At 63.3% G+C, this 23,756-nt stretch overlaps 1 protein-coding gene across 1 annotated transcript; it reads left to right on the plus strand.

The window, feature by feature from the left end:
* The first annotated feature begins 523 nt into the window (after positions 1-523).
* Positions 524-21,805, plus strand: TANGO6 (transport and golgi organization 6 homolog). Its single transcript, XM_068411198.1, is given in 18 exon segments — positions 524-892; positions 894-1,229; positions 1,545-1,661; positions 2,333-2,483; positions 3,238-3,362; positions 3,841-4,003; positions 4,574-4,656; positions 7,720-7,832; positions 9,351-9,527; positions 10,917-11,043; positions 11,923-12,102; positions 15,175-15,309; positions 16,456-16,956; positions 17,126-17,183; positions 18,915-19,067; positions 20,065-20,216; positions 20,769-20,882; positions 21,432-21,805. Coding segments are annotated over 18 exon segments (3,219 nt in total). The 5' UTR covers positions 524-535; the 3' UTR covers positions 21,609-21,805.
* Positions 21,806-23,756: the final 1,951 nt, after the last annotated feature.

A 23,756-nucleotide genomic window follows, 5' to 3' on the forward strand; every position in this document is an offset into this window, starting at 1 on the left:
GCCTGGCCCCTGACCCGAGAGCAGGTGGTAATGCCCCCTGGCACACCTCCACCTGCCGATCACAACAAGGTGACGCGTTTGGGCTCTCCCTTCTCAGACAGAATTGCTGTTTTCCCTGTGGAAGCTGCTAACTTTCCCTGGATGCAGCCAGAGCTCGTGCTCGGCGCAGGAGCTCCCCTGAAATCCCTGCCCTGCCAGAGGGGCTGGTGCTGCTGACCCCTGTGGGGAGCAGGGATGGGGCCTACACCACCAGGGCCAGGCCAGGCCTGCCCGGCTCGGGGACAGCAGTGTCCCCTTAGCTCCCTGCTGGGAGGAAGCCGAGCCCCAAGCTGCCGTGCACGGTGCCACCGGCCCACCGGGGCGGGCAGCGGCTGCCGGGACCCGCTAGGCCGGGCCAGGCCCCAACATGGCGCTGCCCGCCGTCTCCTCCCGCCCCGCCCAAGATGGCGGCGGGGGCGTCGCTCCGCCCCCTCGCCCGACCTCCCCAAGATGGCGGCCGAGCGCCGCGCTCCGCCCCGTCATGGCGGCCGCCAAGATGGCGGCCGGCGCGGAGCTGGAGCCGGGCCCGGAGCCGGCGCAGGTGGTGGAGGCGCTGGAGCTGCTGCTGCGGCTGCCCGCCGGGCGCGGTGAGCGGGATGGTGAAGCCGGGCCCGGCCCGGAGGCCGCCCTGCGACCGGAGACGCTGCGCAGCAACGCGGCGGCGCTGGAGGAGCGGCTGCGGCGGGCGCCGGGCTGGGCGGCGTTGCGCGGCCTGCGCCGTGCCGTGCTGGCCCGGGCCCCTGCGCTGGCCGCCGGCGCGGCGGGCGAGGCCGAGCCGGGCTGGGCCGCGGCCTGCGGGCTGCTGGCGCTGCTGCTGTGCCTGAAGGAGCGCCTGGCCGCCCTCGCCGCCGCCCCCCGCCGCTCCCGGGGCCGCGCCCGGGGCCGCGCCGCCGCCTAGCGCCGACACGCTGAGCGTGGCGCAGGCCCGGGCCGTGGGGCGGGCGCTGCGGGCCGCCGTGGGCCTGGGCCTGGTGCCGTACCTGCCGCCGGGCGTGGGGCAGCACCTGGGGCCCCCCGCGCCGTCCCCGGCCCCGCTGGCCGCCCGCGGGGCCCGGCTCCACGCCGCCACCGCCGCCCTGGCCGAGCTGGCCCAGCACCCCGCGCTGGGCGGCCCGCTCCTCGCCCGCCACCTCGGCCTCCTCCTCGCCGGCCTCTGCCTGCTGGGCCACGGCCCCGCCGCCCTCAGTGAGGTCCGTGGGCCCCCGCTGCTCCTGCTCCCTCGGTGCGGTCGGTGCCCGCGTGTGCCAGCCCTGCCAAACACGTGCCAGGGCTGCTGGCCTCACCCAAAGCCCACTCCGTGGCTGAGCCTGTGGCCATGCTGGGCTTGCTGGGCCCCGCGGGCGGCCAGCCCGGTGGCTGCTCCCAAGCTGTGCGCGTTAATCTCCACGTGAGAGAAGAGATGGGACGTGGCAAGGGCTGGAGGGCACCGGCACGCGGTTGGGACCGGTGGGTTTGATGCCACTGGCCGAGCCGTCCTCACCGCCCTGGGGTTTGTTTTTTTCCAGGGCGTTTCAGAAGCGGAGCGAGTGCGGTGCCGGGAGGCCCTGCGGCACATCCTGGACCGCGTCTACCAGCCGCTGGCGGTGCGGGAGCTGCTTGTCCTGCAGGGCCGGCACAAGCAGGTACGCGGCAGCAGCGGGGCCGTCCTCGGCGCAGGGCGCTCGGGGCGCGTGTGCCGCCCGTGGTGCTGGGTCTGGGTGTTCCCACGCAGCCAGGGTGCCTGTGCTGCTCTCCCAGAAACATCCTGACGCCTTAAAACCCACTTTGGTGCAGCATCCCTGTCCCCGAAGCTGCTGGGTGTGCATCGCTCGCGTGGTGGTGGCAGCCCCGATGTACAGGGCTGTGTGGGTGAACGCGGGTCCCCACGGGTTGGGGTCAGCATGCGAGGAGCTGCTGGTGCACACAGGGGACAGCACGGGGCCACTGGCTGAGCGCCACAGCCCAGCGCTCTGTGCCAGGTCCTGGCGGGGGTCACCGCTGCAGACCCCTTACCTGCATCGAACCTGACTTGTCCCCTGAGTCCTTAGTGCGCCGTTTTGGTAACGGGGCAGAGCTGCTGCCTGACCTGAGAGGCTTTCGTTGAAGGAGGGGAGCTGTACCCGCCGTGGGAAGGCCGGCCTCTCTCATTAAGCCCTAATTCACTTTGTGCCCCTGGATGAAGAAGTGATTTACTTAAAGCCTCTCCCCATCCTGTGCTCCTGTCTCACCTCCTGCGGGGCCGGGCGCAGGCTGCATGCCTGTTAGCGAGGGCTTGCACGGGAGTGTGCAAACACGCTCCTTTGTTTTCTTTCAGAGTCCTCCCTCTCCTGGGGAAGAAACAAAGCCAGGGCTGGCGCGGGCTCCGGCGTGGCTGCGGCGCCTTTGTGGTCAGCTGCTCTCCGAGAGGCTGATGAGACCCAACGGGGTTCAGGCGGTGGTTCGGGGCATCATGGAGGGAACAGGCGGTGAGTAGGGTGCTCTGACGCAGCTCTTGGCTCCCGGGATCGCAGATTGAAAGAGACTGTGATGATGTGTCGGAGACGTTTCGTCCCAGGAGAGGCTCGGGAGGCTGTCAGGGTGCTGAAATGGGAAACAGCTTTTGTCAGGCCCGGCTGACTCTGTGACGCTCGTGCCTTCCAACTGCAGATGCCATTAGTTCGGAGTACATGTCACGTTTGAGGTCCAGGCTGAAGGTCTCTGAACCGATTTGGTCCGTTCTGGCTCCGTGGGGTCGCAGCCCGTGTGCGTACGGAGCGCAGGTCGTTCCAAGGAGCTGCCGTGGTGCCGGTTGGGTGGGAGCCGTGCTCGGCACGGGGCTGTGAGCTGCTGCACGTGGAGTGAGGCCCGTCCCGCTCCGGGGCTCGGCAGCCTTGCTCCCCTGCTCTCCCTTTCCTGCCAGGGAGGGAAACTGTTGCTCTCTCAAACCTGAATCCCACAGTCTTTAGTGCCAAAGCCTCCTCCAGCCTGATGACACCATCCAGGCATGACCTGCCTCCACCTTTAGGCTCATACACCTTCTTGTAGAAGTTATTTTCCAGTATCAAAGGTCTTGGACAGTAATTTTCCTCCTTTTGTCATTAAATTCAGGTGTCACCTGAAAGATGCTCGGTTTAAAGAGAGTAATAAAAGCTAGAAATCCAGTTTTTGGCCAGACACCAGAGCTGGCCCTGCTGTTTGCTGTCAGTCTGAGCTGAGCTGGGCTCTCTGCCGGTGTTGCAGGTGGTGCTGGTGCTGAAGCAGCAGCCGTGGACTGGAGAAAATGCGACGCTGTTGCCAAGATCCTGGCGTCCTGCCCGCAGCAGTGCCTTTCCCTCGAGGACTACTACAGGCTGGTGTGCCCCCAGGTGGGTCCCTCCCTTCCCCTCCCTGCAGCACGCCAGCTCTGGCCGGGAACACAGAGCCAGCTCCTGGCTTGGAGAGTGTTGGTACTGTCACTTCTGCTTGAACCAGGACAATGTGGAGATGTTATTCTGCTGCTCTGGCCGTGGGACGTGTTTCCACCCTACTCTTGAATTGTCCATATTTGATTGAAGTGCTGGGTAATGTTGCCTGATTGCATGAGCTGTTCTGTACTGCGATGAGCTCTCTGCTGTGGAGCTCCTGCTTCCAGCCTTTGGCTGTGGAAGTGCTGCAGGCTCTTGGTTTGAGCCCAGAAACACGTCCTGTGTTAACACGTGTGCGGGGAGGAGACCAACTCTTCCCTCTGTGGAATGTCAGGCCAAAACATCCACAAAGCAGCATGCTGGTGCTGCAAGGAGATGGTCTGCCCTGCTTCCGAGGGGCTGCTGGTCTTTGGTCCTTTATTGTGGACTTTCCTTCCAGGTTCTGGGCTTGCTGCACATCCAGGACAAAGCGACAGCGCGCCAGTTCCAGCGAGTGGCTGCCACCACGCTGCTCACCATGGCCAAAGAGCACCCTCAGCTGGCAGAGAAGCACCTGCTCCGGCCCCTCTTGGCACCGCTCCTGCGGTGCGCGGAGACGGCAGGTACCGGCGGGTCCCTGCGAGCCCCACGTGGCAGAAGGGTCTGGTTTCTCTTCTCACCGAGCTTTGTCTTTCCATTTGTTTTCTCGGGGGCTGGTGGCGGGGCTGTGGGGCGTGCAAGCCCAGCTCTGTCCGTTGTGAACGCGTCTGTGTGGCTGGGTGCACCGTATTTACTAGCACTTGAGTCAAATTACTCCAGCGTGAGAGCCAAGCAGCGGGGGTTTCTGCCATGTGCTCTTTGGGACTCTCTCCCAGTCTGACAGCCTCATTTTGGGCTTCCAGACGGAAGCCATCGGTTCCCCACGCTGACCAAAACAGCTCTCTGGGGAATAACCCCTCAAGAAGTTGTGGTCTGCTTTGATTTGCTTGTAACCATGCAGAGTTTACAACACTGCAGCGATATTTAGCGCCGCTAACGAGGGCTCGTCGGTTCCCATGCTGCCCTGATGGAGGGGAGGGAAGGCAAGAGAGCTACCAAAGTGCTTCCTGGTGGTGGGCCTGGTGAGGTTGCCGTTCTGCTGGAGACTCCTCAGCGTGTGGAGGTGCTGATATGTGTCTGCCCTTTGTTTTCAGAGCTGGCAGTGGAAGATTTGTCGGCAGGGACCGTGCTGGTGACAGAGGCAGAGCTCGGCAGCTGTGTGGAAGATGTGCTCAAGGTATCGTGTCTGATTTGGGCCTGAGGGTAGGCGAGAAAACTGCTCTAAGAGCGAGCTGGTTTGGGGCTTTATGAGCAGTTTGGAGTGTGTCTTAGACCGTGACAGAAGCCAGTGTCTCCTGCAGTCGTGATGGTGAGGCCGAGAGCTGCACCGAATAACCTCGTATGCAGCACTGCACTTGAGGGGCTGCAGCTTTATGCTGGATACCAGAGGCACTGCCTGAAGCCTGTCAAGCATTCTCACCCCAGAACCTTCTGCAAGATGGCAGTGAGCTCTTGCTGGTGTTTTTTTCCCAGTGTCTTTCTGGTGTGTCAAAGGAAGGAGAGGCTGAGCAGTGGGCTGGTAGCCAGGAGTCTCCATGGAGCTCTCATATCCTCTTTCTCCATGAGCTGCAGCAGGAGTTTCTGAGCATTGCTAAATTGTTGTGTCTGGGTGTGCAGCTTCAGGGCTCAGGCTGTGGTCGCAGAGCAGGTAACGGTGGAGCAGGCAGGAGGTCCCAGCCAGGAGTACCACTGGCCTGGCACGGGTTGCCACAGGCTGTCAGTCCCTGTCCAAGATGATGCCGCTCGCCCGCCAGCACCAGAGGCATGCAGCTGGTCAGGGGGAAGGACAGATCACAGGGAATCCTGTGTGTGCTGGATCTTTGGAGGGTTCCTGAGCTCTCCTCCCAGGCTGTCGCTGGCCCACCCTCCTCTTAGTGCCTCCGTGCCTCAGTTTCCTTCCTACAGAGCGTTGATAATCTGGCTCGTACTGAGCCCAGGGTTACCTGTGTGGGAGGCAGAACCTGCTGGGAGCTGCTCTCCCTGTGCTGGGAGCTGCTCTCCCTGTGCTGGGAGCTGCTCTCCCTGCCTCCCAGGTCTGCAGAGGGCAGCCTGAGCCAGAGCTGGGGAGCTGGAAGCCTTTCTACAGCTCCTGCAGCATTAACCCCTCGTGGAGGGATGGGCGGCAGCCAGCTCTTGCGTTAGGAAGTTGGGAAGTTAGTGAGCAGAGAGCTTGTGGGTGCGGGGGAAAAGAGGGTGGGCAGCAGCTCAGCCACAGGGGAGATGCTGTTAGTGGCTGTGTCCTCACCTCAGGTGTCCCAGAAATGGGGGGGACACTGCAGCTGGTCCCCATTGGGTGTCCCCAGCGGTTCATCTTCCCCTGCTGATACCTCTTGGGGCGGGGAGGATAAAGGCATTGCAGCCTGTCTGGACAAGTAAGGTAAATGTTCAGGAAAATGGAAGGAAGTCAGAAAAACGCTCTGGCTTTGCTGATAACACACCACCTTCCCTGGTAGGAGAAGTGTCTTATGGGCAGGACAGTGCAGATGTAGGACCTTCTGTGGAGCTCCTTCCTGCAAGGGGTCCCTTGCAGCGACAAGCAGGGTGGTCAGCAGCGCAGATCTCGGCTCTGGCGTTTGGGGGAGAGGTGGGGCCCGTTCTTGTGCTCCCTACGAAGGAACAGGGCTTTTTGTGGAAGCCTCTCTTCTGGAACCTTCCCTCATAGCTCCTTTTTTTCCACCATTCTCACCAGTACCACCAGTGCCACACTGCTTCGCCCTGACAGCAGCCCAGCTTTCTGCTGTGCCTTCCAACCCAGAAGGACATCTCCAGCCCAGGAATTCAACTTCAAGAAGCCGGTGACTTGCTTACTGGCATGCCCCTAGGCAGGCTAAGCTCTTAAATGCTGTCATTGTTGTAGTATTTCGTGTAGTAACGATCTGTTGTAACTAGCTGGCAGGCAGAGACCAGTCTGGAGGGCTGTGCTGTGGCTGCTGCTCACAATGCGAGGGCTGGGGGGGTTTGGGGCGGCTCCCTCCTTAATGGCCTGACAGCAGCCAGATTAGGAGGCTCCAGCCCTGCGGATTTGGGGGGGGTTTCTTGCCTAGCAAGTGTCATTTGATGCTGAGTGGGAAACCATCCTTGGGGCTTCATCAGGGAGGCTTTGTGTACAAAAGGTTCTGGTTGGGAAGAATGGCTCCACGGGGATTAGCGCAGGAAGAAAGGTCTGTTTGCATCAATACAGCAGGGCAGGACCTTATCAGGACCATCTCCCTCCTACCTGGGTTGTCACACTGCCTCGAGCAGGCAAAAGCTCTGTGGCCTGTCCCCAGGGCACTTCTACTCAGTGCTCTCCAGCTGGGGAGGTGGGAGGTGTGGGGAAGGGACAGTGTCTTCTGAGCAGGTAGCTCGCCAGCCCACGCAGCTGGAAGTCCCGTGGAGAACTTGTGAAAAGACTTTGTTTCCCCCAACCTGTTGTTTTTTAAAATGAAAAGCTGTGGAGGGAGATAGAGCCTGCTAAAACAGGGACCTGAACACCCCTGAGTCCAGCTGGGCAAGGCTTGGCATTCAACCATTTTCTAGACCAAGTTTTCCCAGCATCATGGCTCTGACTGGAAGCATCCTACCTGGCGTGTAGTTTTGGACAATTCCTTTAACAGGATTCAGAAGGAAATGCAGTGACCTAAGGCTTGTGTGAGCTCTTTTCCTGTGCTCTGTGAGCAGGAAGGTGGGATCTGTGTGCTGTGAGCTGGTAACAGTGATTTGCCTGGAAAAAGGGGTGCTGGTTTCGTGGAGGAGGCTGATTCGGGAGGGTGCTGCTTGGGATGGGAGAGAGGAGCGTGGCCCTGCAGCCTCCTCAAAGCCCTTGCAACCCGCTTGCTCAGCTCAGCACACACCAGCCCTGCTAGGGACTGGTCTCTCTGTTTGAGATTTGGCTCTAGGTGCAGTATTTCTGTAGCTTTGCTAATTCAGATGTGCCCGTTGCACCTCTCTGTAACGCAAGACCTTACCCCTAAGCAGCAGGCTTCCTGAACAGCTAGCTGCAGTGTTCCTGTAGCTTGGAGCCCTGCCGTGGTTAAGCAAATGCTAGGAGAAAAATGATGCTGAAGGCTGCTTTTAATAGAGACTGTGGCATGATCAGGGAAAACAGGCTCCAGACGGAAAGGAACAGAGGCTGAAAATCCTCTGCCACCCTCCCTGGCAGCAGCCATTCTGCACCAGCCGTGCTTTCTGTCCTTCCCTTTGCCTCCCCTCTGCTCCACGCAGGTGTTTGACTCTCCTCCCCGTGCCCTTCTCTCCGTAGGTGTACGTGGTTGGAAATGACAGCTCGAGCCTGCTGCTGGGATCCTTACAGTCAGTCCTGGGAGTGGTTTTTTCCCTCTATTCCTTCGCCAAGCAGAATGTGTCATACTTACGGTAAGGAAGGATTGTGCACGGCTTCTCCTGGGGTTTCGTCTTCTCTGTTCTGCCCACCTCCAAGGACGTGCTCTACATGGGCATGTACAGAAGCTGAGACCAGTTTTCTCCTTCAAAGCAGGCAGTAGCCACAGGCATAGGCACGGTGCACGACCTTACTGGAAGCCCTGTGCCTGAGGAAGCAGTTCTCGTGTTAGTTTTTGCCTTCCCTGGAGCCAGAGCGTTGGGTGTAGAGGCAGGCGTGCCCCACGGGAGCCTTGGGATCGTGATTGTGGACGGAGATGGTGACACTGGGACCTGGCTGGGTGTCGGAGGGATTTAGAAACTGGATAAAAACTGGATAAAACAACTAACTTGAGCGCTGACTTTTGGAAATACAAGATCATTCTCCGAGCTGGGACAGGACCTGCCTCTCGGCAGCTGTCCCTCGCGCCGTGCCCAGATCCCCCGTGACTGACGTATGATGGTGAGCGCCACGTGAGTCAGTCGTGGTGGCAGAGGCAGTGGTGACCAGGTGCTGGCTGTCCTCTCTCCTCCCAGGCTTTCCCTGGGCTGCCCTGGGTCTGGGCCAGCCTAGTAAATCCCCTCCTGGTGGGTTTACGCTTTGCTTTGGTGATAGCGGCACGTGGGTACTGGAGGCTTTCCCTAAAAGGGCTGTGTAGACACAGCCTCTGCTATTATTAAAAACATCATTAATCACTTCAAAGGGTAATGAGCGCTGTGGCAGGTTCGTAGAACAAGCCAAGTTAACGCTGCTGCTGGGAGAACAGAGTCGCTGCTCTCTTTGCAGAGGAATTTGGCAGGGGTAGCTAAAACCACAGCTGCCTGGAAGTGCTCGGGTTCCCAGACCCCTGGCACAGCACAGCTACTCCACCTCATTAACCTGCGTCTTCCCTTGGCAGGGGTTTCCGTGCCACCTTACGGTGCTCCCCGTCTCCCTCCTCTTCCTTGGCACAGCTGACAGCTCTGCTTTGTCAGGTTGGCACGAAGCACCGGGCACGGCGTGCGGAGGCCGCGTGGAGGTGGCTGTCCCTGTACAGACACGCTGTGCAGGCAGAGCGCTCCTTCCTCGCTGGGCTGCGATCCTGAAGGACCCAGATCCTTCCTGAAGGACCCAGATCCTTCCGTCTGGGAACGCCAGAAGGGCAGGATGTGCTGCTGATCCCCTGACAAACTGACAGCAATGCCTTCAGCTGCGGAGCTGCTTTAGGGAGGTGGTGGAGTCACCATCTCTGGAGGGGTTTAAGACAAGACTGGCCATGGCACTTAGTGCCCTGGTCTAGTTGCCATGGTGGTGTCAGGGCAATGGTTGGACTCGATGAGCCCAGAGGGCTCTTCCAACCTCATCGATTCTGTGATTCTGTGTGATTCTGTCAGCCCAGAGCAGCCCAAGGAGCGCCCGTGGTCGCTCCAGCTCGCTCTTGTCTTCTCCCTTGCCCCGAGACGCGTGGCCCCAGCGTAGTGCTGAGGGTGCAGCGGGCAGAGCGAGCTCACCACTGCTTTCCCTCTCCTTGCCAGCTCCCCGTGCCAGGAGATCCTGCTGTGGTTCTTGGAGAAGTCGGAGCGAGAGGTGTCACTGGCCGTGCTGGAAGGCTTCGCGGGGCTCAACAGCAGCGTGTGCGCCCTCCACCCGCGGTGCCGGTTCCGTGCGGGCAGCGAGGGTGGTGCCGCCGTCGAGGTGGAGGAGACCATCAGGTGAGCGCTGTCGGGGCAGTGCCAGGCGCGGTGGGCAGTCCCCAGGCATCGTTCAGCACGCAGGGCTTTTCACAGCATGCCTGGCAGAGAGAGCCCAGGCGAGTGTGGAGCTGCTGGTGGTGTCCCACCACGGTCTCATCCCCCCAGACCCCCAGGTGGTGTCTGTCTGCACCGAGCTCGGGCAGGCGATGCTCTGTGCAGCCTCCGGGTTCCTTGTACACGGCGCAGAGCTCTGATTTTCAGCCCTGAAAACCTATCTGAGCATTAGTGTGTGCTCTCTGCGTGCTTGTCCCAAGTCCTGAGACCGGCCTGTGGTGTGTCTGGGAACAGGACACACTCCTTCAGTCCCTCCACTCCCCAAATTCAATCTGCACCCTCCAGCTTGAGCCTGTCCCGTGGCAGATCGTGGAAGCCCTCGGGCACAGGTGGCACCGTGGCAGCGAGGCCTGCAGCGATGCCGGTGCGGCGGCGCCAGCGACTGAGCTCCCCTCCTGCTCTCACATATGGTCCCTACAAGCAGAGGCAGAGCTTGGCCCTGCGGGGAATAAACTGCAGCCATTAGGCTCCTGCCACGGCAGCGGGGACTGCTGAGCAGCGTGACATTTGGTTTAAAGAGGGGTAGCTGTTAGCTGGCAGGTGTGAGCCCAGGGCAACCCCATCGAGAGGCAGAGCACACGAGAGTGTCTGTGAGGAGCTGTGCACACCCAGAACAAAACCCCGCACAAATACACTTGTTTTGGTTTCATTTCAGTCTATTCCTGACCTGAATTAGAAGAAGGTCTGGCCCCCGGGGTCTGCACTGGTTAAACTGGGTATACTTTAAAATTGCTCCTTAACAGCCGTGGCTCTGCCTGTGTCTGTCCTGTTTTTATGGCTCTGACCATGGCATGAATTAGCCGGCGCTGATCCCGTTCTTTATAGGATGGCTGGATTAAACACGTGTTTTGCGCTCATGGTTTCTGTTAATGTTATTCCTTTAATGAATGCAGGTTAATTAATAAACCAAGTGCGTGATCACGTAGACCAAATGAACTGAGCAATAGTTTGACTCAGTTGCCTCCAGGCTTCTGCTCCCTGGTAGAGCTGTGAGGGAAGGTTTCCAAGAGGAGGCAGAAGCAAGGTTTCACCTTAGAACCATAGAATCGTTTGGGTTGGAAAGGACCTTTAACACCATCGAGTCCAACCATTACCCCAGCACTGCCAAGGCCACCACTAACCCATGTCACCCAGCACCACATCTACACAGCTTTTAAATCCCTCCAGGGATGGGGACTCCACCACTGCCCTGGGCAGCCTGATCCAATGTGTGATAACCCTTGCCGTGGAGTAGTACAGAGCCAGCCCTGGAGGGGTCTGGGGCCGTGTTGATGACACAGTGCCCTGTTTCAGTGATGAAGATGAGGTCCTCTACCAGAAGGTTTCCTCGGAGCAGTGCTGCTTGGAGAACTTGGTGGAGCTCTTGTCTCACTGCCAGCAGAGTGGTCTAGCTGGAGACTTCTTCATCCGCTGCCTGCAGGTGAGGGCAAGCCAGTCTCTGGTTGGGGCACGTCTGCAGGAGCGGTTTCCCTGGCCCAAGCGTTCTGTGTGGCAGATGGCAAAGGGGACCAAGCATCCCCTTACATGCCCCGGGAGTGCTGAGCTGGCGTAGGGCGTGTGGTGGAGCAGTCCTGCTGCGTGCCGGGTGGGAGAGCTGGGGAGAGGGAGGCAGCCCTGCTCGCTGAAGGGGTTAACCCTCATTCCCCCTGGGCTCTGTGGACAACAGAGTCTGAAGTTTAATGGTGTGTTGGAGGCTGTGGATGATCCCTGTGGCTTCCTTGGCTCTAGTGGGGCACCTGCTCCCTTTGGTCCTGCCCTGAGCCCCTGCGGTTCCCTCCTGGGCTGGGCTGCGCTTTCTGTGCCCTTGCTGGTAGGTAGAGCCCCGTCCCCGCAGTCATGCAGCACCTTGGGTGTGGGGACGCTGCTGTGACGCAGGTGGGACACCCAGGAGCTGCGGGCAGCTCTCAGACCTTGACGTACCGAGAGGAAGGTCCTGGTCGTGTGAGGGTCAGCACGAGGGGGGCTCCGGGTGCCTTTGCAAGGAGCCACTGCTGAAAGCAAGGCTGCAGGCAGAGACCCAGCACGCCTCGTGGCCCAGAGGGCGGGTGGCCCTAGGAGACGTGCTCGGTGGTGCTCTGTGTGGTGTCCATGAGGACACCATGCTGGCAGGCGTCCGTGTGGAAGGGGATGAGGCTGGGAGGGGGGAGGTAACCAGGAGCCCTTCGCAGCAGGGTGGAGGTGTGGGTAACGCTGACCTGCTGCGCCCAGGACCACTGGCGTGGTGGCCGCGGTGTTCCTGGCACTGGTTTGCCTGTATTTAACCATCGCCTCTCCGTGCCCTCCGCTTCCCTCCCGGCAGGCACTGACTCGCGTGGCTGCGGAGGACGAGGCAGCTTCGGAGGCGGCTGCGGCGCCCGGAGGGAGTCTCCTGGAGCTGGAGCGGTACCACGCCGGGCAGAGGAGGAAGCTGCTGGTCCTGCAGCTCGTGGCCACGCTGTGCGAGAGCGTCTCAGACACCGTGTTCACGGACATCGCTCAGGTTGGTCACGACAAAGCCCCGGGGTATCGGCAGCCACGTCCTTCTTTTCACTTCAAGAAAGATGTTGAGGTGTTGGAGCGAGTGCAGAGGAGGGCGACCAAGCTGGTGAAGGGTCTGGAGGGTCTGACCTCCGAGGAACGGCTGAGGGAGCTGGGGGTGTTTAGCCTGGAGAAGAGGAGGCTCAGAGGTGACCTTAGTGCAGTCTACAACTACCTGAAGGGAGGTTGTAGTGCAGTGGGAGTCGGCCTCTTCTCCCCGGCAACCAGCGATAGGACAAGAGGACACAGCCTCAAGCTTGGCCAGGGGAGGGTCAGGTTGGACATTGGGAAGCATTTCTTCTCAGCAAGGGTCATTAGCCATTGGAAGGGGCTGCCCAGGGAGGTGGTGGAGTCACCATCTCTGGAGGGGTTTAAGAAAAGCCTGGCCATGGCACTTAGTGCCCTGGTCTAGTTGCCATGGTGGTGTCAGGGCAACGGTTGGACTTGATGATCCCAGAGGGCTCTGCCAACCTGACTGATTCTGTGATTCTGTTAAACACGGCAGTTCCGTGCGCCCCGAGCCCGTGCTGCAGCACCACTGGAGGGCACGGGCTGCGCCGTGCCGTGCCAGGTCGGGCAGGCTGTTGGGCGCCGAGGGCAGCGCGGCGTTCCCCAGCTGATCGGTGTTTTAACTTCCTCATCCTGTTTGGTTTGGGATTTTTGTTTTTTTTTAACCTCGGTGACCTGGTTGTGCTGGTTAACTGCAGCTGCCTCGAGCAGAGCGGGTCGCTGCTGGCGCAGGTTTCCTCACGTTGGGACAAAGGAGCCTTTGTGTGCGCTCTGCAGTGACAGAGGGGACCCAGCCGGTGTCATTGCGGCGCCCGCGGCGCGGCAGCCAGCGCTGCTTTGTCCTCACCTGCCTCTCCTCACACCCACCCTCACAGGGCCAGCTCCCTGGGTCAGAAAGTCGGGATGGAAAATGGGGAAGGATTTTGCAGGGTTCCTGGGTCCGGCTGAGTCTGGTATAAAATGGAACAACCACCAGAGCAGAAACCCAGACAAAAAGCCGTTGTGCTCCCCCCTGGGGCTGGGGCAGTGGGCACAGAGCTGTTTTTAAGCCGGTTCTGCAGCACAGAGTCCTGCCGTGGCTTTTGCTCTTGCTGTGGGCACGCTGGAGCGTGGCTTTGTGCTTAACATGGTGTGAGCAAGCAGGATCCCTCTTCCCAAACCCCCTCAAAATATATTTTATTTACCTTTTACCTCGAAGTGCGATTGACTTCATCTCCTTGATACGCCAAGGATGCTCTCCTCCTGCATGAGACACAAACATGCCCCAATGTTTTATTTTTTCGGTATTTTTTCCCTTCTAGATTAGGATGTTTTTTCTTTCCTTCTAGATTAGGCGGGCTTTAACTTTTTGTTTCTCTCCGTAGCTATCTGCTGGTAGATTATTTGTTCGTGACGTTCCTATTTTTCGCATTAAATACAACTTCAAACCCCTTCAGCTCGTGCGTCACTGTTTTGGGAGACCAGATGTTCTTGGGACACTTGTTTTTAGTCCCTATTCTTGCTGTTTGACGGCATTTCACTTCTGGACTAACCAGCCCAGAAGGTAGCTGCGCCTTTTCCCCAGCCAGCCCCGCTCCTCGCTGCAGCAGGGAGGTGTCTAACGGAGCCATCAGCTCCTCCGCTGATGAGGAAACACGTTGCCTGCACCCAGTGCCTGTGCCCTGGGGGCTGGAAATGTGGCGTTTGGTGCAATAGTACCTTGTTGCCCTCGTGCTTGGAGCAGAATAGTTCCTCTTTATTTTGCAACGTGCCTGGTGTGGAGGAAGGACCCTGGTCCAGCACGGCCAGGGGCCCGCGTGCCACCGCAGCCGGTGAGCTCACCCCGAGCCGTGCGGTGTGGTGCAGCTGGCAACGACGTGGAGAAAATAAACTCACTAATTTCAAGATGGATTAGAAGCATAGGAAGCCCGTGGGATGAGAGGTGTTGGTGCCAAGAGTGAAGGGCAGTGCCAGCCAGGCGGGATCATTATGGGCTTGGGGAGAAAAAAGTGGTGTGAGAAAATCCCCAAAGAAGTGCCACGGGTGGTAAATGGCCCGGCTGGAGTGTCGGGTGAGTGGTGTCTGATACAGGGGAGCCGTGGGGCAGCCGGCAGGAGCTGGACCCCCCCAGAGCCATCCTGAGCAAGGGCAGGGGGCTGGGGGGGACCAGCCTGGGGCAGGGATGGGGCTGGGCTCTTCCCCAGGGGCTCCGGGGGTACAGGCAGGTGTGACTTTTGTTGTGATGAAGCTTATCTGAGCCGTGCTAAATCCCTGCTCTGCTCTGGCCGTTGCTGCGGGCCCTGTGCCAGCACGAGGTGCCTTCCTGCAGCTCGTTAGCTCTCACCATCTCTGCGTCTATTTGCATTTTCCAGCCCCAGCCTTTCTCCAGCGCAATTTCCTACGAACTCTTCGTGTTTCCCTGTTGCTGCCACCACCCCGACCTTCCTGCTCAGACCTGTCCCAGTTGCCTTCCCAGCTCCCATCTCACGGAACAGTGGTGGTGGAGCAGGGAGAGGAGGCAGGGAAGGGGCTGGGCTGCCTCCCCCTGCCCCTGCAGCCCCCGAGGGGGTTTCTGCTCCTGAGAGCAGCCACCACAGTTTAACCATCGCCTTGTCCTGGGGCTGCAGTGGCCGGGCAGATGGGCAGCGTGAGCACCTCTGCAGCCACCTTGGGAGCCTGGCTCCCTCCTGCATCCCTGGTGCATCCACAGCCGGGCTTCACCAGCACCCCGGCCATCCCCCAGCTCACCGGGGCTCCCGGCACGGCTGAGCCTGCTCACGCAGGCAGGGTGATGGCAAGGGAGCTGGGAAGGTACTGGGAAGGCAACTGGGATGGGTCCGAGCGGGAAGGTCGGGGTGGTGGCAGCAACAGGGAAGCACGAAGGGTTCGTAGGAAATCGGGTTGGAGAAAGGCTGGGGCCGGAAACGTTTGAATAGATGCAAACAGAGATGTCGAGAGCTAACGAGCACGTGGCGCCGGGCGGGCAGCCCGAGGCGTGGGCAGCGCCCTGGGGTCCCCCCTCCTGACCGCTCTTCCCCGCTGGCAGGTGGAGGAGTTCGTGGCGGCCACGCTGCAGCGGGCCTGCGTCAGCCCGGCGCGGGGCCCCGGCGCGGCGGCGGAGGCGCAAACCCTCGCCATGGCCATGGGGCTCGTGGCCGCCATGCTCGGCGGAGCCGTCCAGGTGAGGAGGGGGCACAGCCGGGGGGCTCGGGGGTGTGGGGCACGGGGAGACCGGGCTCCCAGGGGAGCCGCAGCTGGTGCTCCGGGGTCTGGTGCTCCCCACGGTGGGTTCCCTGGTCAGTCCCAGCCTGTATACATGTATATATATATATTATTTTCCCTCAGAGCTGTGCCAGGGTGTTGGCCAAGGTTTCAATCCCAGCAGAGCACCCGTGAGAGCCCAATTATTTAATTCATAATCCCAAATCTGCTCCCAGGAAGGAGCAGTGCAGCCACAGGCAGCATCTTTACGTACCAATAGTCCCTCTTCTCCATCCTGGCGTGTCCACGGGCTCCATCTCTGCAGCACAACAACCTTCCTGGTGTTTCAAGAACTTTCCATTCTTGAAAATCTTCTATAAAACCAGCACCTCACTCCGTTACCTGCTGCACGGGGAGCGATGGCACGTTCGTTAGCCAGATCGCTCTGGCTTGCGCTTCCATCACTGAGCTGCCAGGATTGCTTCATCCCTGGGCTCGCCCGAAGGGAAATCCAACTGTTAATGGAAAAAGATAATTTATTGTGTCTTATTGCTAAATTCCTAACGTTGGGAAAAGAACATTAGTTGGAGAAAACTTAAAACCAGCGTCTCGCGGCTCTGCTGGGCCCCCTCCCAGGCGAGCTCTGGCTCCCACTGCGGCGTTAATGGGGCAACTTAACTGGGCAAATTGGACGCACAAGGTTTTGGAGGCAGCTGCCAAGGGGGTTTTTACACAATCATCCAAAAGCTCCCCAAAAATCTCCGCTAAAGCATCGCTTTTCAGGTCTTCCAGCCCAGATTTTGCTTCTGGGATGAGCAGTTAAGTCCAGTTTAGGGCAGGAACTTCTCCCCCTGGGTGCTGCAGCCTCGGGACAGGTCGCAGCTGCTTGGCCTGGAGCTTCCTTCCAGGCAGGAGCGACGGCACGACCGAAGGCAAGCCTGGCAGGATGGTGGGAGGGACGGCCCCAGCTCAGCCCCCGCGCTGGCTCGTGGAGCGGGGATGGAGAGTGGCCAGCTTGGTGCTGCCGTGGGCTACAAAACGGCTCCTGCGTGCCGTGCCAGGAGCACCCCGGGGACCGAACCTCCCGTTGCCGCCGTGCCAGCGCTGCTTCTCTCCCTCCCCACAGCTGCAATCCGGTGACTTCGCCGTGCTGAAGCGGCTGGTGCCGTTGCTGGAGGAGCTCTCCCGCACCTACCCCGAGCCCCTCACCCAGGAGCTGGCCACGGACCTGCGCATCGCCATCTGCACCCACGGGGCCTTCTCACCCGAGACGGTGGGCGCCGCTGCCGATGGCGTGCTGGGGAAGAAGCCGGGGATGGCAACACAGAGCCCTGCCGGCATCCCTGGCGGAGCCCCACACCCGGGGGGTGACTGGGCACCGGCACGGCACGGCCGCAGCAGCCCCTCGGCTCCCACGGAGCAGAGCGAAGAGCAGAGCGTGAGCCGTGAACCCAGCGCTGCTCCAGCCCCGTGTGCCGACAGCCCGGCCCCGGAGGGGCTCCAGGAGCTCCTGGCATCGGCCTACGACCCGCAGCCCCCTGGCCGGGCAGCCGCCCTGCGCCGCCTCGCCAGCCTCATCACACGGCGGGATCCGGAGGCACTGCAGCAGCAGGAGAAGCTCCTCCAGGTACCAGGCACCCACCGTGGTCCCCTGCGGCGGGCACGGAGCTGGGGGAGAGCGTGCCGGCGGGCTGGGGATGGTCCATGCCATCGGAGCCCCCTGACCCTACCATCACCATGGGCTGAAGGCGCCAGGCAAGAGGGGCCACTGCTGATGTGCTCCCTCCTCCTTGCAGGTGTTCCTGGAGAACGTGCAGCACGAGGACGCCTTCGTCTACCTCTCGGCCATCCAAGGTGAGCGATGCCCAGCCGGGACGAGCGCTGGCACGTTGCAGGAGGAGGTTTTATGGTGGGGGGGCTCTGGGCAGTGAGAGCGAAGAGCAGCAGAGCTGTGGCCGGGCGGGGGCTCAGCACCTCCTGCCCTCCCGGACCGCGTCTCCCTGCTCTCCCTGAGCAGCAGTGGGCACGTACCCAGCCCCGGCCGTGCAGGCAGGAGGTGGGCCGTGGGCTGGCAGGAGGTGGGCCGTGGGCTGGCAGGAGAGCGGCTGCCACTCCGCTCGCTGCTGGCTGCCCTCCTCCCCACGCCAGGCTGCTGCTGGGGGCACCGGGTGCCGCTTCCCGGTGAAACCCTCCGGGCTGTGCTTGCTCCGGCACGCTCGGCGCTGCCCCGGGGCACCAGGCTGCCCTTGGGGGTCTGCAGGCAGGTGCCTCCGCACCCAGCACGATGCAGGCATCCCGTGCGACAAGGGAGGTGCCCTTCCCATGACCCGCAGCGATACCGGCGCCGTGGGAGCCCTGGTAACCTTCGGCAGCAGCTGGCAAAGGAGCTTATCGCGGTGCTTCCCTCTGCCTGTCCGCTCTTGAGTGGGACGGGCCTGTCCTTGCCCTGTGGCTGCAACACAAACGCTCCAACCGTCCCCGGGTGATTAATGCACCCCGTGGTGCAGCTGCCTCCGCGTTCGGCTGTGATTAACCCTGACGCGGTTCCTTGCGGCGGGGACTCGGCGGCTCCTGCGGCGTGCCACGCGCAGGGCTGCCCTCGGTGCCAGCCGGGCTCCCCGCTGCCCCGCTTGGGCTTCCCCCCACCAGCCAGCCCTGCTGGGGCTGGGACCGGAGCCGGCTCCGGGAACCACCAAGCCACGCTCCGGTGCCGCCAGAGGAGAGGTCGCTGCCCCACCAGATGTGCCCAGGCTTGCGGAGGGTGACCCGTACCAGGTGCCCTCCGATAACCAGGGAACGGGGTTGGAGGTGAAGGCGGCAGCTCCCAGGGAGCTGGGGCTCGGCCTGACTCAGCGCTGAGCAGCCTCTGCCGCTCGCCCTTTCCCCAGGGAGCAGCTGCCTTCCCCCACCGGAGAGGTGCCCGGCAGTGCCAGAGCCCAGCCTGGCGCTTGCCCCCAGCCCAAGGGGTGGCAAAGCCAGCGCAGCCCCACAGCGTGGCCCAGCTCGTGTCCCACGTGCAGGCTCTGAGCCCTCCTCATCCTCGGGGGCAGTGGTTGGACTCGATGATCCCAGAGGTCTCTTCCAACCTGATTGATTCTGTGATTCTGGGGGGACACAGCGGGCACAGGGCACGCTCGGGCTCTGGCTGCCAGCCCGTGCCAGGCAAATCCGGGGGCTTGTGGAGCTCCGGTGGGGACAAGGACATGCCAGCAGCGTGTGCCTGATGGCTGGGAGCAGCGAGCATCGCCTGCGGTACCCGGCTGCCCCAATGCCAGGCCAGCCCGGGGTGAGCCCCGCGGCGCCCAACAGCCGGTGTGCCCAGGCAGTGCTTGGTCAGTGAACATTAACCGGCAGCGATTAGTGGGCACCTGCTGCCAGCTGCTAAATTACTGATTTTTTTCAGCTTGGCACCCAACCAGAGCCAGCGCTGGGCTGCCCCGGCGCCGTGGGATGTGCTGCGGGGCCGGGGCAGCGCAGGGGGCACCAAGGGCAGCGCAGGCACCGGCGGTTCCTCTGCCGAGGGCGGTGGCACATGCCGCCCTCGTGCCAGCCCCTGACCGGCGCGTTCCTCTCGCTCTCCCCCAGGCGTTGCCCTGCTCTCCAGCGAGTACCCGGAGCGCATCCTGCCCATCCTGCTGGCGCGGTACGGGTGCCCGGCGCGGGGCACGGAGGACGCCGCGGCTGCCGTCACCAGGATGAAGCTGGGCGAGGTGCTGATGCGCGTCACCCGGGCGCTGGGTGAGTCCCCGCCGGCACGGCGCTGCTGGCAGCAGCGGCACCGCTCGGCCCCTCGCTGCTCTCTGCCGTGCCACCGGGTCTGGGGGACAAAGCCATCGGGGGCTCCTCGTTGCCCAGCTCCCCTGGCCCCGCCGCGGGGTGTTGGAAGCCGAGGGGCGGCTGGCCGGGGTTTGCCGGTGGGCAGGAGCCGGTGGCCGGCAGCGCTGGGCTTGGAGGCTGCCGGGAGGCGCCCGGACACGCAGGGCTGAGGGGCACAAGCTGGATGAGGCCTTTCTGGCAACTGCTGTTGGGACACGTCCTAAATCACCTTGTCCTATCGCCCAAGCTGGCGAGAGCAGGTGGCCGGAGCTCTCCTCTGCGGCACGGCTGCCACGGCGGTGTCCCCTGGCTGCAGTGACATCCCTGAGCTGTGCCAGCGTCCTGCCGGGGCTGGTGCTCCCTGACCCATGCCACTCCCCTGCCCCACTGCCGGGCCAGGGCATCCTCTGGGGCTGCCACAGGCCCCTGGGCCATGTCCGTGCGTCCAGCCCTCGCCCTGCCCTGCGCTGGGTTTCCCTTGGCCGCTGCCCGTGGCGTGGCTGGCAGCGGGACGGTGGGCACGGCCTCACCCCCCTCCCCGCGGTGCTCCCGCCGCGGGCAGCGGCTCCGGCGCGTCCCGGCTCGCCTGCGTATTTATAGAACAAATTGCACCAAGTTGTTTCTGTTGCAAAGCGTCAGGATTTGAAGAGTGAGGATTTACCCAGCGCTTCCAGAAATTGCTGCTGCCTGGGCACCGCCGGGCCTCCCTCCTGCCCTGTCCCCGTCCCTGTCCCCGTCCCTGTCCCCATCCCACTGCAGCAGCTTGTTCCCATCCCGGAGGGGATGTTGCAGCAGACACCTCTCGCCCAGCTGCATCCAGCTGTTTGGTGGTGCTGCCAGGGGGGGGCCCGATCCTGGCTCTGCCAGGGTTTGTGGGGTTTTCCTTCCCGCTGACGTGCCACCCTGCTCTCTCTCGCAGGGGACACGGTGTGCCGGCACCGGGAGCCGCTGGTGCGGGCCTTCCTGCGGGGCGCGCGGGACCCCGACGGCGCGCTGCGGGCCAGCAGCCTCTCCAACCTGGGCGAGCTCTGCCAGCGCCTCGGCTTCCAGCTTGGAGGCATCGTCCAGGAGGTACCGACTGCCCCAGCTCCCTGCCATCGCTCATTAACGAGGGCGCTTCGTTAGCGGGTGGCAGGGCTGCTGAGGGCTCACAGCACGGGGTGTCCGCACAGGACAGGAGCGTGTGAGGGTCATTGGGCTGAAGCAAACACTTGGGAAATCCTGGCCCTGATTTTTAGGGCTAAAAGCTTTGAAATCGGGTAAAGGTGTTGGTTGTCCTTGATAGCCCGAGGAAGCGCGGTGGTGCCTGCTCCACCCGTGGCAACGCTGCAGGGGGGCACCTGGGGACACGGTTACCGCCTGCCAGGGGCTCGTCCTCCTGATTAATGAGACCTCGTTACCCTGCCCACGGAGCAGCCGAGGGCTGGTGGGGGGCTCCGGCCCCACAAAAAGCTGATCCCCCTGGTTGGGTGCCAGCAGGACCCAGGCTGGGTGCCAGCGTCCCCTCCTCATCCTCCAGCCCCAGGCTGCCGAGGGACACCCCCACCACCATGCCCAGCTGCTGTGGGGTCCCCCTGCATCCCCCTGCCCCTGCTGATGGCCCCCCCCACCTTGTCCCCACAGGTCACCTCCTGCGTGACGGCCATAGCCAAGAGGGACCCCGAGGCCGCGGTGCGAAGAGCCGCCGTGCACGTGGTGGTGCTGCTGCTGCGGGGGCTCAGCGAGAAGGCCACCGAGGTGGGTCACCTCCCCGCCTGTCCCCGCGGCAGGGGAGCCTCCACCAGGCTCTGGGCATCCCTCGGCACCGGCGTGGGGCTCCTCGGGGACGGCCCCTGCCCCACGGAGCTGCAGGGCTCCTTCCCAGTGGGGCTGGGACCCCCAGCTTGTGCCTCCCCCACGAAAGGGCCCCCTCAGCGCCGGATCCTGCCGGGGACAGAGGGGACTTTGGGGAGCGTCCCTCTGGGGTGCCAGCTCTGGGGAGCCGTGGGAGCTGTTTGTCGCTGGTTGGACTGGGAAATGCCCCATTTTCCCGTGGGCTGCAGCCTCCCTCCCCGCTTCCAGCAATGAGTGTGTCGGGCCTCAGCTCCCGTGGAGGAAACGGATGGTTCCCCGTGGGAATCCCTGCAGTGTGGATCTCGGGCTGCGCTGCCAGAACGTGGGGAAATGTGGGGTGTGCTGGTGGTGGTGCCATGGCCTGGCACTGGCAGCGTTGGTGGAAGGGGCACACCAGGGCACACCGAGGGCTGCGTTTGGGGTCGCTGACGGTTCTCCTGCCCGCTCTGCCAGGTGCTGCGGGACGTGCTGCGGGATCTCTACCGCCTGCTGAAGCACGTGGTGGCGGCCGAGCCCGACGGCGCGACGGTGCTGCACGCCCAGCTGGCGCTGGAGGAGCTGGACGCCGTGATGAGGAGGGTCCTCTTCCCCCCGCAGGCGCTGGAGAAGAAGATCGTGGTGCTGCCATAGCGGGGCCGGGGCTGCAGAAAGGGACTCTGCCTGCTCTGGTGGCGGGGCCGAGCGGCTCCCCCGGGGGAAGGGGTCACTGTGCCACCCGGGGCGCTGTCGGACACCGCAGCCTGGGGGGGGTGGGCGGCTGCCCCCGGGCTCCCTGCGGCCAGGGCAGGGGGAGCGTCCTGGGGATTAAACGCAGACGTGCCCAGCCCTGCGCCCGTGACGTCTCTGGGAGCTGCGCGAAGCCGTGGGTGCCGTCATGGCCGTGTCCCAGCCTGGGGTGGTGGCACGGGCCCTGGCGAGCCCCTGGGTCCTGCGGGAGGGTGGGCATCGGCCCCCCAGAGCCAGCCCTGGGCTAGGGGAGCAGCCAATGGGGCCAGTGCCTCGGGCTCCCGTGTGGCCAAACCGCACTGGGTGCTGTGGGTGCCCCTGAGGGGAGCCAGGAGGGAGGGGGGGCTCTGCTGCCTGACCCCTGAGTGTGGGCACCCATGCACCCCAGGGGCTCTGCCTGGCCCTCCCTTGGCACCATGCTCACACCATGGGCGTGCCGGGGCGGTCCTGGGGCTGCTGGGGGGATCATGGAGCTACTGGGGGTACCCTGGGGATGCTGGGGGGTCCTGGAGATACTGGGGGGACCCTGGGGATGCTGGGGGGACCATGGAGCTACTGGGGAGACCCTGGGGCATGTGTGGTGGGAGTGTGGTAGGACCCCACAGGGCACCCGGCCGGGACCACCGCTCGCTGCCGTGTGCTCGGGGACATCCCAGCACCGGGGTCACCCCTTTCCCTGCGGCCAGGGCAGCCCCCCGTGGGTGCTGCAGCACCGTGGGCCCCGCTCCTGCGCCGGGAGCTGCCAGGCACCCAGCGGGCAGGGGGAGCAGGGTGGGGGACAGGGGTGCTGTGGGGTCACACTGGAGCCCTTGGGGACCTGGCCCAGAGCCCCCCTCACTGGGCAGCCCCCTCGCACCGGGCAGTGCCAGCCTGGCTGTGCCTGGCCCTGGCTACCTGTGTCCTGGCTGCCCTGTGCCGTGCCGTGCCGTGCTGTGCCATGCCATGCTGCGCTGCCCAGCTGGGTGTGCAGGGGCAGCGGGGAGCTGCCGAGGGGCCAGGATCCTGCCGAGGGGCACCAGGGAGGGCTGTGGGGCGAGGACACGCTGCCCCTGTCTCCCTCCCCGCTGCCCACAGCCCGGCGCCTGCAGCCACAGGGACCCCACGCACGCCCGGCAGCACCGTGGCAGTGGCACAGGCACGACCACGCCGGGTCTGACCGCACTGCAACGGGTTTCACGCCTCCACGTCCCACCGCTGCCAGGCTCAGCTGGGCCACATGGAGCCCCCGAGGGTCCTGGCATGTCCCTGCCCCGTCCCCGTCACCCACAGGCTCACCAGTTCCTCACCACCCGCTCCGGGCGCTGCTCTGGCACCTACGGTGGGGAGTTTCCAGCTGGCATCACCACGGGGTTTCAGCCGAGGGGGAGCAGCCTGGCCAGGGTGCTGTGCTGGAGGGATCCCCTTCCGCAGCTCCCAGGCCTCCTCCTGGTGTCACCTCGCGCTGTCCCGGTGTCACCTCACACCCGGCTGCCAGCCCAGCAGGACACGATGGCCCGTGTCAGGGCGAGGAACCTAAAAGTGCTGGATTTGAGCCCAAAGCCGAGGCTGCAGCTCCTCCGGACTCAGCGTGGTCCCTCCCGGGGCTGGTTGTCCCCTGCCATCGGAGTGGCCCGCTGGCCATGGGGTGACACGGTGGGGCAGGCCCCCGGCATCGCCAGGTGGCTCATGGCCATGGGGGGGACATGGTGGCACAGGGAGGTGACACGTGGGGGTCATGAGAGGGGCCCCACGAGTGGGGCGAGGGGACAGGGGGAGAAGGAGCAGCCCCAGGGGGTGGCACGGGGGGGGACCCCGCGGTGTCCCTGGGTGGCCCGGCGCTGCCCTGGCCGGTCCCCGGTGCGGTGCTGTGCCGGTGCCCGCGGTGCCCGCTGCCGCGCCGGGGATGCCGGTGCCGGGAGACGCCGGCGCTGGGTGATGCTGGTGTCGCTGCAGCGCCGGTGCCGGTGCCGTTGCCGTGCCAGGGGATGCCGGTGCCCGGGGATGCCGGTGCCGGCTCCCGCAGTGCGGTGCCGGGGCCGGGTGTTGCCGGTGCCGGGCGGGTCCCCGCGGGCT

This window comes from Nyctibius grandis, chromosome 12, assembly GCF_013368605.1.
Source record: "Nyctibius grandis isolate bNycGra1 chromosome 12, bNycGra1.pri, whole genome shotgun sequence".
Taxonomy (NCBI): Eukaryota; Metazoa; Chordata; class Aves; order Nyctibiiformes; family Nyctibiidae; genus Nyctibius; species Nyctibius grandis.